At 37.8% G+C, this 14,254-nt stretch overlaps 1 protein-coding gene across 3 annotated transcripts in view; it reads left to right on the top strand.

The window, feature by feature from the left end:
- Positions 1 to 415: 415 nt before the first annotated feature.
- Positions 416 to 14,254, top strand: part of entpd5b (ectonucleoside triphosphate diphosphohydrolase 5b) — a 14,632-nt gene continuing 793 nt past the window's right edge. The window contains exons 1-14 of one of the 3 annotated variants that reach the window (XM_061707529.1): positions 419 to 486; positions 660 to 717; positions 3,601 to 3,818; positions 5,066 to 5,145; positions 7,403 to 7,546; positions 7,989 to 8,064; positions 8,432 to 8,467; positions 9,967 to 10,055; positions 10,163 to 10,245; positions 10,421 to 10,473; positions 10,811 to 10,912; positions 12,320 to 12,460; positions 12,769 to 12,825; positions 12,997 to 13,112. In XM_061707529.1, the coding sequence (XP_061563513.1) occupies positions 3,608 to 3,818; positions 5,066 to 5,145; positions 7,403 to 7,546; positions 7,989 to 8,064; positions 8,432 to 8,467; positions 9,967 to 10,055; positions 10,163 to 10,245; positions 10,421 to 10,473; positions 10,811 to 10,912; positions 12,320 to 12,460; positions 12,769 to 12,825; positions 12,997 to 13,112 (1,188 nt within the window). In that variant the 5' untranslated portion in view covers positions 419 to 486; positions 660 to 717; positions 3,601 to 3,607. Of the gene's footprint in view, positions 487 to 659; positions 722 to 3,600; positions 3,819 to 5,065; positions 5,146 to 7,402; positions 7,547 to 7,988; positions 8,065 to 8,431; positions 8,468 to 9,966; positions 10,056 to 10,162; positions 10,246 to 10,420; positions 10,474 to 10,810; positions 10,913 to 12,319; positions 12,461 to 12,768; positions 12,826 to 12,996; positions 13,113 to 14,254 lie in introns of all 3 variants that reach the window. The other 2 variants (XM_061707527.1, XM_061707528.1) reach the window with 2 other exon arrangements.

The following is a 14,254-nucleotide window of genomic DNA, read 5'->3' as shown; positions in this document are numbered from 1 at the left end:
ATACATAGGCATCATTATAGTTCAAAAAAAAAATAACATTGTTCTCTTCACAAAAAAAAGCTCAATAAAGTGCAAGTAGTTCGTGACCTTAACAATTACACTAAATAATAAAAGGAAGGCAATAGCCTACATTCAGATATCTGTAAACGTTTCTTTTATGAGGGAACTAAGGATGGACAGGATTTGGGGAATTTTGGAGAATTTTGCTTTATGAATGTGAAACTTTAAGTTCATTAAGTTGACCAGTTGTTGAATTTTGTAATTTTGGTTTTCGTAATAAAGAAGATATCTTTAGCTTCTAATTTAATTACATTATTAGTTTGTATGTCAAAAAATTCTTCAATTTTTTTTCAGAAACTTAAAGTATGTTCACATTCATAAAACAAATCAGCTGTTTGTTTTCTATTTAATGCTCTGTGACATCACGTGTCCGAGGAACCAGTCAAAGTCAAAGTGCTCCAGATAACGAGGCTGTTGGACATCATGGTGAGTCTCTTTTCTTGTTTTAACGTTAAAATTATACTTCACTAAGTTACCAGTGGAATGTAAAAGCTTATATTTTAAGTGTTAGATTTGCTTTGGTGTTTTATGAACCTGCTGCATGGTGCGACAGCCAACAACCTGATATGCATTATGCTGCGTTCCATTTACCTCGGAAGTCGGAACTGGGAACTGGGAATGACGTCACAGCCGAGTTATCAGCGTTCCAGTTACAAAGTAGGTAAACAAGTTTGTAGTTCGCATATACCACATGAAAAATGTAAATTACACTATAGCAACATATATATGCCGAACAATACTTGTATACGACTGATTTAGTGTGACCAAAACTAGAATGAAGTGCTACGAATTTTTACAGAGCTCTCTTCTACTGTTTATAACCGGGGCAGCCATCTTGGAATGGTAACTCGGGGGTGGTGAAGACTCTCCCACTTTCCCAGTGGGAAATCCCACTTCGAGGGGCGTTCCAGTTGAAAATTCCGACTAGGAACTGGGAAATCCCCACTTCCGAGGACAAATGGAACGCGGCATAAGCTTGTAAAACTTTACCGTTTAGCTTTCTGTAATTGGTGTTGTCACACGACTGCAGGAGATGTAACCTGTTCATTTCCAAGACACCAACTTTAGTGTTACAGACGGGAGAGAGTTGTTAGAATAACATTTTTAAAGCTGGAAATTAGTCCGGTGAGGATAACTGTGGGGTAACTCAACAGTTATGCTTGAGTTAACGTGGAAGTACATGTCTATACAGTCTACTAATAAGTTATACCTATAGATGTTAGTGGAAAGCTATTGTTTATTATTTTATCTTTATTAATCGTCACAAACTGTCAAAGTTGGACAAAATAAAGCAGGTGGTGAGAGGTTGGAGAGCAGGGACCGTCTACAAATTGCGGGGATTTGCTCTCTGGTTTGAAGGAGCGGTTTAGGCTGGAATTTGTAAACGCTCCCTAAACCATTTCAAGGCTCAATGAAGATGCTTGTGATATTTGTCTCGTTTGGAGAATGGAGATAAATATTAGATTATAGGCTTTAAAGATGTTGTCTTATGTGTTATTTATCAAGGAAACACACATTTTGTGAATGTCTTTCCAGTTTGGACTAGTTTTACAAAATATAAGATGGAGAAGTTGTTTGTTTGATAGAAATATTGAAGCATTGTGACTGTCAACCTTGTGAAATCTGAGGTTTTTATTCTTGTCTAGTTTGGAGCATTGTCATGCACCAGACTTTGATTCGTTTAGAACAGGGGTTGGCAACCCAATATGTTGAAAGAGCCATATTGGACCAAAAACACATGTCTGGAGCCGCAAAAAATGAAAAGTCTTGTATAAGCCTTGGAATGAAGCAACACATGCTGCATGTATCTACCGGTATACAAGTTATAACTGGGGAAAGATTTATTTTTTCATTATGCACTTAGAGAAAAAAGTCAAAATTAAGATTAATGTTGAAGTACAATTTCGAGAAAAAAGTCAATGTCGAGAAAAAAGTCGAAATTTCGAGAAAAAAGTCGAAATGTCAAGATTAATGTTGAAGTACAATCTTGAGAAAAAAGTCGAAATGAGAAAAAAGTCGAAATTTCGAGGAAAAAGTTGAAATGTTGAGAAAAAAGTCGCAATGTCAAGAAAAAAGTCGCAATGTCAAGAAAAAAGTCGCAATGTCAGGAAAATATTCACAATTTCGTGAAAATAGTCAAAATGTCGAGATTACAAAGGAAAGGAAAAAGGAAAAAAAAAAGAAAAAAATAGAAGAGAAAAAGGGAAAAAAAGAAAAAGAGAAAAAAGAAAAAAAGAAAAAAAAAAACAAAGAAAAAAAGGGAAAAAAAGGTCAAACATTTGTGAAAAGCTCCAGGAGCCACTAGGGCGGCGCTAAAGAGCCGCATGTGGCTCTAGAGCCGCGGGTTTCCGACCCCTGATTTAGAAGCTTCCTTCAGTGTGTGTGTCCAGATGACTCCTAAACTATCCATTCCTATTAATACATTTAGTTTTTCTTTTTCTAAAGAACTTTTGACAGCAGTAAATTTTTTTTTTAGATTAGTTTATAAATGAAAAGCTCGTCAAATAGCTCCGCGTGGGTCCTTTGTCTTATCTAGGACAAATACCCCCCAAAATGGATCTCTGTTTAAGCATACTGTCTATCCCAGCTACAGATTTGACTAATTATTGACTCAAGTCTCTGAGGACCACAGTAATATTTCATGTTGTGATTTATACACACAGGTCCTGTCAGATTGCTGCATGGATTCATTATTCAGTGATGGGATCATTCTGTCCAGGGGCAGCCCTTAATGTGCAGATTTACAGGCCACAAATAACGTGGTCTCAAACTTAATTCTACAGTCACATAGACGCCTTTTATAGTTGCCAAAAAAAGTACCCTGTCACTTTTCTTTACAGATGCCTCTCAGTTTCAAAAACATCTCAGTGTTGAATAAAGTATTAGAGGGACAGAGCTATGGGAACACTTTTTAGACAACCCTGCAACTGTGAAGTCGTGTTTTAGATCCCATAAGAGTCACAGACAGTTTTAGCATTTCAGTTCTTTTGTGGGGGGAACGTGCGTCGGATCCAAGAGCAAGTGACGGGCCTGAAGTATAAAAACTTCAGTTGGAATTCACAACTGATAGCATTTCTGATGTTAAATGCCCCCGGTCTCTTATATTTCTGTGGACTGACTTTGACAGTCTCTTGGCAGGCCAGTGGCTGACTTAGGCTATAAAGATTTTATCATTCTTAAGCTCTGTAGAACAGATTTGCAACTTCATAAGTTGCCATGCCGACTGAACATCAGATCGTCAAGATCAGTGGATTAAAGCTTGACGCATTCAGTCCAATGTAGGAAAAATAATGTGTTTACGCTCTCTCTGCTGGAGTCAACTGAGCAGATGAAGAGGTTTTTTTTTGGTTTGTGGTTTGCAGGTGTGGTCAAATATGATGGTGTAAATAACCTAATTGCTTCTTACTATCCCGTTGGCTGCCAAGTTGTAATTTAACACCCCCTTTTCTCAGTTGTCAGCACTATGAGCTGCTTTCTGAGCTGTTCAAAACATCTATTATCAGTGTAACAGGACCAACCGTTGCTTCCTTGATACTCCAGAAGGAAGATGAAGCCCGCCGTCCTGCTTCTCCTGGTCCTGCTGGCTGTCGCGGGGCTGAACCGAGCCCACGTCCAGACCTCTCTCCGGGATCTGCCCGGCATCCTTCCCAACCTCAGCCGACCGGCAAACCAGAGCCGCATCTTCTACGCGGTGATGTTTGATGCAGGGAGCACGGGGACGCGGATTCACGTCTACACTTTCATCCAGAGGGACTCAGGTACTGTGCAGATTAGGCCTGTGTTGAAAAAAATCGATTTTCTGATTCTAAATCGATTCTCATATTAATTCCTAAAAATCGATTTGTATGTCTAAAGATCGATTTTTTTTATTTTTTATTTTCATCATTACATTTTTGCCTGGTGAACTTTAGTCCCAGTAGTTTTGAAAACTCCTGAACTAAATTAACTTTTCTTTAGAGAAACATTTCAGCTTAAATTTCTAAATGTTATATTAGTTCAATGAAGTTCATATGTGGACTTCATTGTGGACATATTCAGAAATGTACGCATTTTTAATCACCTGTAACCGCTAATAGGGTGCTCTCTTGCAAGCTGAGAATTGTAAATAGGATATAGCTTTGCATGTTGAAAATTGAATGTATTTTTGTATTCTTTTTCTCCTTTCTTTCGTTTTCTTTTACTAAAAGCCTAACTAGGGACATGAGATGGAAACTAGCAATAGCTATAATCTCTGTATCCAGAACATCAGTCACATTGGCTTGTTTGTAATGAGTGAATGTGATCACATGTAAACCTGCATTGTCCCTATTAAATAAAATAAATTAAATTAATATAATCTATATTTACTATAGCTTGTTTGGTTTCTCTGTTATCGGACACGGTTTGTCATGAAATACCTGAAAAATGCCGGGTGCTTCATGGCAAGCTGTGTGTCTGGTGACAGAATAAATCAGACAAGCTAAAATAATTTGTTTACTGTATGAGCTGTTGCAATTTCTTTCTTTTTTTGCACTTTAAATGGATATTGAAATGCCTATTTGAGTTATTTATTTCTTAGTTATTTCACAATAACTATTGTGAAATTATTATTTCAATAGTTATTTTACAGTCATATAATCCAGGCAACACTAACCCAAATCAATATCGAATCGGATCAAATCAAATGGTGATAATCGATTCTGAATCTTAAGAATCGGAATCGAATCGATTCTTGAAATTTGAATCGATACCCAGCTCTAGTGCAGATAATGTCTGTGAATGTCCTTCTAAAACACTTAGACATCCATTGTTGTTAAGCAGAGAAACTTGACTAAATGGAGTGAATTTTCTTTGATTTTTCTTTGTCATTTCGTCTCTTGTCACCCTAAACTTGCAAATCCTCAACTTGAAAGACATGGGTTACACTTGGTGCACTTGTCAGATATATTATGCATGTGTGTTAAGTGGGTTTAAACCTTTAAATGTCTGCTACATATTTGATGTGGGTGGATCTCGTACCTTTCAGAGCAGCTGCCAGTTTTGGACAATGAGATGTTCCATTCAGTAAAGCCCGGTCTGTCGGCCTATGCAGACTCCCCCGAAACGGTGAGTTCATTGTCAGAAATAATCCATTATATTGAGTTGAGAGAAAAGGTCAGGTTGTTCTACATTGTAGTCAGAACTGCTAGCAATATCTTCCCCGCTGTAAGAATCATGTTACAGATGAAAGTGAGCAAGAGGAGAGAAAATCAAAATGACAGGTGTGGATTCAAGAAGATTCAATTAACTTAAGACTTGACGACAGAGATGTCAAGTAACGAAGTACAAATACTTCGTTACCTTACTTAAGTAGAAAATTTGGTTATCTATACTTCACTGGAGTAATTATTTTTCAGACGACTTTTTACTTTTACTCCTTACATTTTAAAAAACAGCCTCGTTACTCTATTTCATTTCAGCCTTTTAAAAAAAACTATCCAGTTAAATTGCTCCATCCGGATAGAGTGAATTTGGTTGTGGTTGTTTCAGATGTTCTTGTCCAGTTTTGTTCTTACATCCGTTCCCTCAGATTCCTGCAGCTAAACTTGGATGTACATTCCAATAAAGGTTAGGATAAATGATAACATGCCTCTGAAGTTTGACTTTTTGCACCATTACAATTAGGAATGGGTGATATTTTACCGTTCACGATAAACCGTCAAAAAAATTCCTCACGATAACAATTTGTCATCTCGCTGTAAAAACGATACATTTCCGTTGATGTTTTTGTGTAAAACTGATTTATGGTTCTGTGTTAAATCCACGCACAACAGGAAGGAAGGAAGGAAGGAAGGAAGGAAGGAAGGAAGGAAGGAAGGAAGGAAGGAAGGAAGGAAGGAAGGAAGGAAGGAAGGAAGGAAGGAAGGAAGGAAGGAAGGAAGGAAGGAAGGAAGGAAGGAAGGAAGGAAGGAAGGAAGGAAGGAAGGAAGGAAGGAAGGAAGGAAGGAAGGAAGGAAGGAAGGAAGGAAGGAAGGAAGGAAGGAAGGAAGGAAGGAAGGAAGGAAGGAAGGAAGGAAGGAAGGAAGGAAGGAAGGAAGGAAGGAAGGAAGGAAGGAAGGAAGGAAGGAAGGAAGGAAGGAAGGAAGGAAGGAAGGAAGGAAGGAAGGAAGGAAGGAAGGAAGGAAGGAAGGAAGGAAGGAAGGAAGGAAGGAAGGAAGGAAGGAAGGAAGGAAGGAAGGAAGGAAGGAAGGAAGGAAGGAAGGAAGGAAGGAAGGAAGGAAGGAAGGAAGGAAGGAAGGAAGGAAGGAAGGAAGGAAGGAAGGAAGGAAGGAAGGAAGGAAGGAAGGAAGGAAGGAAGGAAGGAAGGAAGGAAGGAAGGAAGGAAGGAAGGAAGGAAGGAAGGAAGGAAGGAAGGAAGGAAGGAAGGAAGGAAGGGAGGGAGGGAGGGAGGGAGGGAGGGAGGGAGGGAGGGAGGGAGGGAGGGAGGGAGGGAGGGAGGGAGGGAGGGAGGGAGGGAGGGAGGGAGGGAGAAAAGAGGAAGGAAGGAGAGAGCAGGAGAAAATAAGGAAGGAAGGAAGGAAGGAAGGGAGAAAACAAGAAAAGGAAGAAGGAAGGAGAGAGCAGGAGGAGAAAGAAAGAAAGAAAGAAAGAAAGAAAGAAAGAAAGAAAGAAAGAAAGAAAGAAAGAAAGAAAGAAAGAAAGAAAGAAAGAAAGAAAGAAAGAAAGAAAGAAAGAAAGAAAGAAAGAAAGAAAGAAAGAAAGAAAGAAAGAAAGAAAGAAAGAAAGAAGGATAAATTCCAGTTAATGACGTTTTTGTGTAACAAACATGGCGGATCTGAAGCGAAATTTATACTGTAGTTAAAAAGATGAATTGGTATTTTTTTTATCGTCATTTTTATCGTTATCGGGATAAATGCCAGAAATTATCGTGATACATTTTTTAGTCCATACCGCCCATCCCTAATTACAATATTTATAGGCAACTAGTCATCATATCTTCTGCTCTCTGAAACACATGTTAATGCTCAATAGTAAACATATATGGTTCTTTAATATATTTGCATTATACTAAGATGCATTCATTTTCAATGGCTTTTGTCCTTAATGGCTTTTTTCCCCCTTATATTACTTTTACTTTTATACTTTAAGTAGTTTTGAAACCAGTACTTTTATACTTTTACTTGAGTAAAAAACTTGAGTTGATACTTCAACTTCTACAGGAGTATTTTTAAACTCTAGTATCTATACTTCTACCTGAGTAATGAATGTGAATACTTTTGACACCTCTGCTTGACGAGACGTCTCAACTCTCTCCGGCCAAAGCACCTGTCTTTAAAGTGCTTTTTTTTCTTCAAGTAGCTGGTGTTTGTCCTTGTATTTCCAGGCTGGACAAACGGTGGGAATGTTGTTAAAAGTGGCCAGGAAGACGGTGCCTCGTCTGGACTGGAAGACGACTCCTCTGGTGCTGAGAGCCACCGCCGGACTGCGGCTTCTTCCTGCAGACAAAGCCCAGACTCTTCTGGACCAGGTGAAATCCTGCACCGAGGCCGAGACATAATTGAGATCTTTTAGATGCTGTTTCAACTGTACAGAGATTTAGCTAAGTAGAGTACATATAGGAGTCTTGAGGCTTTACGCTGCCTAATCTGTGAAGCAACAGACGTGAGAAGCAAACGTTTTCAGTATTGTTGCCAGAGTTCTGTGAGCTCTGGTGGAAATAGTCCCGAGGAAGGCTCTTATTTAGGGGATAAGATAATAATGGATTGCCCTGGGACACACTGGAAGATAAATTATACTTTATTAATCCTCCCTGACGGAATTAATTCAGCGGAGGACGCCTCTGGATGAGCTGCCCATTACCGGAGATAGAATTGGGGCCATTTCACTGCTGCCCTTTTCTTCCTCCCCATCTCACTCGTTCTTCCTCAATCTTCCTCTCCTCCCCTTCTCCTTTGCTTTTCTTTTCTTAGGTTCAACATGTGTTTGACGAATCTCCTTTTTTGGTCACAGACAACTGCGTCAGTGTCATGAATGACACGAATGAAGGTAACGCTTGCTCACGTCTGTCCTGACAAGCAGCACGTTTGTCTCTCACCCTCACCATTCGTGAGTAACTTTGAGTAATGAAGGCATTTAACTAAATTGCAGTAGATTATAGATGATTTTTTTTTTATGCTGACACTAAAAAAAAAATGTAATCCTTTCACCACAAAGTCATTTTGAGTCTAAAGGCCAGTTATTATGTGGTGAGAAATGTTAAGTCTGTTTTGGTGTGATGTAACCGATCTTGTCAGCATTTCAGCTTTACTTGCATGCGTTTGTATTTCACAAATTAGTCGTCTGTTTGTCCGAAATGAACTTGTGTGGTCCATCTAAAACGACTGCTTACTGTGTCTTCGTTTGCTTGATTTAGGTGTCTTGGCTTGGATTTCTGTGAACTTTTTGACAGGCAAGTACCGTCACCTCAAGCTAGGGCTGGGCGATATATCGAGATTTTAATATATATCGATGTATTTTCAAACGCGATATGGTACGAGACAATATCGTTTATATCAATTATTAAAAAAAAATGTTTTGTTATTTGCACAACTGTCAACCTCAGTGGAAAAGTCTGTGTGTTAATTGTTCTGACAAGTTCTTTTTTTATGTTTTATGATCAATTTGAACATTACCCATTAGGGATGGGCGGCATGGACTAAAAAAATGTATCGCGATAATTTCTGGCATTTATCCCGATAACGATAAAAATGACCATAGAAAAAATACCAATTCAACTCCACCTTTTTAACTATAAATCTATCACCACATTCAGTCTTTGGAGCCCCCAAAACACTGCTCTAAAAGATACTAAATACTACTAAACTACACCAATTAAATTGAATTAATAAAACCCAATTAAATGAGTCGCTCTCAGATCCGCCTTCCGCCATGTTTGTTACACAAACACGTCATCAACGGGAATTTTTCTTTCTTTCTTTCTTTCTTTCTTTCTTTCTTTCTTTCTTTCTTTCTTTCTTTCTTTCTTTCTTTCTTTCTTTCTTTCTTTCTTTCTTTCTTTCTTTCTTTCTTTCTTTCTTTCTTTCTTTCTTTCTTTCTTTCTTTCTTTCTTTCTTTCTTTCTTTCTTTCGTGCGTGGATTTAACTCAGAACCATAAATCAGCTTTACACAAAAATGTCAACGGGAATTTATCGTTTTTACCGCGAGATGACAAATTCTTACCGTGGGGAATTTTTTTTGCCTGTTACTGTCTACATTGTATTAATTGCACAGTGTATTTTAATTTAATTGTTATGCAGGAAAGGGATATTTGTTTTATTTTATTCAAGAAGCATTTTTATTCTATATATGCAGGCAGTTTATTTTTATTTCATTTGTTTTATACATTTTTATATTGTGCAGACCTCTGTTAATAAAGGTACCTGTGTGACATTTGGCACGAGGCTTTGTATTAAAACTGACTGTTTTTTTAAGGGTTTGCCTCAGAAAAAATGAAGCTAACAGAGATGCTATGCTATAATGCTTTGGGGGAAACCCCAATTATGGCACAGAAAAAATATCGATATATATCGAGTATCGCCATTCAGCTAGAAAATATCGAGATATGACTTTTGGTCCATATCGCCCAGCCCTACCTCAAGCCTGCATGCGACATAAAAGGCATAATCTTCCTTCATTATAGTAAAACCTGTGTTTTCCGGTATTACGCTTTGTTTTCCCAAATTTATTGTATTTTCTGAATCTGTCATAGAAAGGCATGTAACGCCACAAAAGAAAAAGGCTGTATGGTTAAAACTATGAAATCCTTCCCTGAAGCGCTTAGCTCCGATCTTCATGCTTCTTGGATAGCACACCTGTGCCAGGAGAAGCGTTTGAAGATAAGATCTCAGGTGTAACTGATCGGCTCTCTTCAGCTGCAGCTGCTGGATTAAAGTGGGAAATATCTTTTAGGTCATCTGAATGCCAAAACTAAGAAGACGGTAGGAATATTGGATTTGGGGGGAGGATCCACACAGATCACTTTCCTGCCCAAACTGAGGGTAAGAAGCTTCTTAAAATCTTAAAAAATGTCGGTAAAACTTTTTATAGATTTATTTTTTCTTTTATTGTCGTTTTAATCTTCTATGACCTCAATATGTCACTGCAGAAAACCATCGAAAGTGCTCCTGTTGGTGATTATGTTGCCAGATTTGACTTATTGAACTCAACATATGAACTCTACTCTCACAGGTAACGGCTTTGACAATAAATCCACATTTCATAAAATAGGAAAAAGATGAATATTCTATGAGAGTAAATGTCAGACACCTCTGGTTTGGACTGTTGTCAGAACGACTAATTTGCTGCATGCCCTGGCTGTTCCTGGTTATTTTTATACCTGACACGATACTCTGACCCCATCCAGTTATCTTGGGAATGGACTAATGGCAGCGCGGCTCGCCACACTGGGTGCAGAAGGTACGTATCTATCTTATCTATAAGTGTGTGTTAACTGAACTCCATTACCATCAACTGCACGTCACTGTTTTCTTAATTTGCCACTGAATGATACAGAGAATCACAAGAGAGTGGTAATTTTTCTTCTTTCCAAATAACTGAGCAGTGATGGCCACAAAATAAAGAAGTCTTTTGGGATGCACTTCAAGTTTCCTTCCCTAATAAACATTTCAAGTACTGCCCCAGGATCAATCACTGAAGTGGAAGTGTGCGCTGTCAGAGTTCTGGAGCCAGGTTCATGATAGGCTTTCACGGAGCCGTCGAAGCAGTTAGATTAATTATGTCTGTGCTCTCACAGGTTTGGAGGGGCAGGTTTTTCAAAGTACCTGTCTGCCTAATAAGTTCAGTGATGAATGGAGCTTCGGAGGGCTAAGCTATCGCGTGAGCGGAGATCCTAATGGTGAGATCCTGTTAACGTCCAAAAGGCTGTATTAAAGCTTCTGTTTATTGAAAGGAACTTTAAAAAAAAACCAAAAAAAAAAACGTTTCTCTCCCGATCTTCTTTGCATGTGTGTTAATCGTTCTGACAAGTTCTTTTTTTTTTTTTTAATATATGTTTTATGATCAATTTGAACATTACCCATTAGGGATGGGCGGTATGAACTAAAAAATGTATCACGATCATTTCTGGCATTTATCCCGATAACGATAAAAGTGACGATAAAAAAAATACCAATTCAACTCCACCTTTGTAACTATAAATCTATCACCACATTCAGTCTTTGGAGCCCCCAAAACACTGCTCTAAAAGATACTAAATACTACTAAACTACACCAATTAAATTGAATTGATAAAAACCAATTAAATGAGTCGTTACACAAACATCTTTCTTTCTTTCTTTCTTTCTTTCTTTCTTTCTTTCTTTCTTTCTTTCTTTCTTTCTTTCTTTCTTTCTTTCTTTCTTTCTTTCTTTCTTTCTTTCTTTCTTTCTTTCTTTCTTTCTTTCTTTCTTTCTTTCTTTCTTTCTTTCTTTCTTTCTTTCTTTCTTTCTTGTTCCTTTCTTTCTTTCTTTCTTTCTTTCTTTCTTTCTGGTTCATTTCTTTCTTTTCTTTCTTTCTGGTTCATTTCTTTCTTTCTTTCTTTCTTGTTCCTTTCTTTCTTTCTTTCTTTCTTTCTTTCTTTCTGGTTCATTTCTTTCTTTTCTTTCTTTCTGGTTCATTTCTTTCTTTCTTTCTTTCTGGTTCATTTCTTTCTTTCTTTCTTTCTTTCTGGTTCATTTCTTTCTTTCTTTCTTTCTGGTTCATTTCTTTCTTTCTTTCTTTCTTTCTTTCTTTCTTTCTTTCTGGTTCATTTCTTTCTTTCTTTCTTTCTGGTTCATTTCTTTCTTTCTTTCTTTCTGGTTCATTTCTTTCTTTCTTTCTTTCTTTCTTTCTGGTTCATTTCTTTCTTTCTTTCTTTCTTTCTGGTTCATTTCTTTCTTTCTTTCTGGTTCATTTCTTTCTTTCTTTCTTTCTTTCTTTCTTTCTTGCTCCTTTCTTTCTTTCTTTCTTTCTTTCTTTCTTTCTTTCTTTCTTCACATACATTGTGCGTGGATTTAACACAGAACCATAAATCAGCTTTACACAAAAACATCAACGGGAATTTATCGTTTTTACCGCAAGATGACAAATTCTTACGGTGGGGAATTTTTTTGACGGTATATCGTGAACGGTAAAATATCACCCATTCCTATTACCCATATTCAAATCTAATGACATTAGCAGTAATGTCAGCAGAATCCATTAAAATGGGTGTAGGTGAATTGCACATTATTATTCCAGCAGAAGACGAATGGCTTACATGACACTTTTCTGTCTTTCCTTCCAGGTCAGGCAGGATACAAGCGTTGTTATCAGGAAGTACTGAAGGTGGTGAAGGGGATTCATCAGCCTCCAGAGCTTGGAAACAGCCATGTTTTCTACGCATTCTCCTATTACTTTGACAGAGCTGTGGATGCAGGCCTTATCGGTTAGCTCACACACACACACACGCTCACACACACACACACACGCCTTCTGTCCACACCTTATATAATTATATACACTCAGCATGCTAGACATGGGCTGAAAATGTGAGTCATCTGCGCCTATACCAGGGGATTTGACGGGCTTCAGTTGTGCAGGTATTATAAAAATTGCCATCCTCTTACCGTCGATGCCAAGGCCATAAGCTCCTATCATTAGCACTATAAAAACGTGCATGAAGCTGTGCTGTAGTAATGACTGCTTTTACCATTTTAAACGTAAAAATGACCCCCGAATCACTGACTGTTACAGATGGTGTCCATGGCGGGTTGCTGCAGGTCAGAAGCTTCAAGAAGAGAGCCAAAGAGGGTGAGCTGTGCAGAGGAATGCATCATTATTACCATCTGCAGCTCTCCGTACTTGAGATAGAGCTTTACACCTCGAGTTGTTTCTGTCTGAGATGCTGCCCTCATCTGTCAGCAGCATACAGATGACTGATTATCCAACCTAACACAGATGATTTCTCTTCTCCCTGCTCAGTGTGTAATAAGATGACAAAGTACCCACCCATCAGCCCTTTCCTGTGCATGGATCTGACCTACATCACTTGTCTGCTCAAGGACGGGTTTGGCTTCAAGGAGAGCACCACGCTACAGGTTAGGCACCATTTTACACCATGTTTTTACCTCCAGTAATGGACTATAGTCGTCAAACATGGCTACATCTAAAGGGGCCAAATTATGATTTTTTTTGCTCTACGTATAATGTTATAACGATGAATTTAGTAATTTTATCGAGTGCATAAGAAACAGGATTTGCCAAATCGCACAGAGCAGAGGATCGCTGGGTCTGTCTTTCATAAGAAGTCATGGTCTCCAGGCAATCTGCATTTCTACAGTAATTCGACCAATCAGAACACACCCGACAATTAACAGAGATAACCGAGTTCTGCCTGTGGCACAATCCTCTTGTTTCCCAGAAGCGTCTTTCCTTGTCAGTCTGAAAGAATTACAGCCTTTTGGATGTACGACTAAACTAAACACTACGAAATTAGCAGAATGTATGCCTGTGTTGAAAAAATCGATTTCCCAATTCTAAATCGATTCTCATATTAATTCCTAAAAATCGAGTTCATATGTCTAAAGATCGATTTCTTTTTTTGGGTTTTTTTTTTCTTCTTTTATTTATTTATTTATATATATATTTTTTTTTTCATCATTACATCACAACTTTTGGTTATTTTTTTGTTTATCCCCAAAAAAGGAATGTTTTGTTGGACACGAGAATAACTGGTGCCATGTTTTTGCCTTTAAATATGTTTAAAGGTATGAAAACATTAAAGTGTTAGGTTATAATTGCATAAATTGTCTATTTCATTGCTTTATATACTGTCTTGGGGTTACATTTGCAAAAAATGCTAAAAACCAAATGCTCAAAAATTAAAAACCAAAATAGACCGAAAATGGAACAAATAAAAACGGAATGTGGGAAAAAATAAAACCGATTTCATCCGTCTCTGTTTCCTCCCTGGATCTGTTTGGTAATTCTGACCCACAATGTTTCTGAAAGCAGTTCTATCAGCATTCTGGGAGCTGATTGGTCCTTACAGCATCATTAGCTGCCAATACTTGCTGTTTAATCTCAATATAATACTAGTAGTAATATTTTGCATAACTACAGTCATAATTCATGCAACAGCTCAAAAAACAGTTTTAATAACACTAACCCAAATCAATATCGGATTTGAATCAAATCTTGATAATCGATTCTGAATCTTAAGAATCGGAATCAAATCGAT

This window comes from Cololabis saira, chromosome 18 (assembly GCF_033807715.1).
Source record: "Cololabis saira isolate AMF1-May2022 chromosome 18, fColSai1.1, whole genome shotgun sequence".
NCBI lineage: Eukaryota > Metazoa > Chordata > Actinopteri > Beloniformes > Belonidae > Cololabis > Cololabis saira.
Note: the sequence above shows the minus strand (reverse complement) of the source record. Positions and strands in the feature narration are given on the sequence as shown.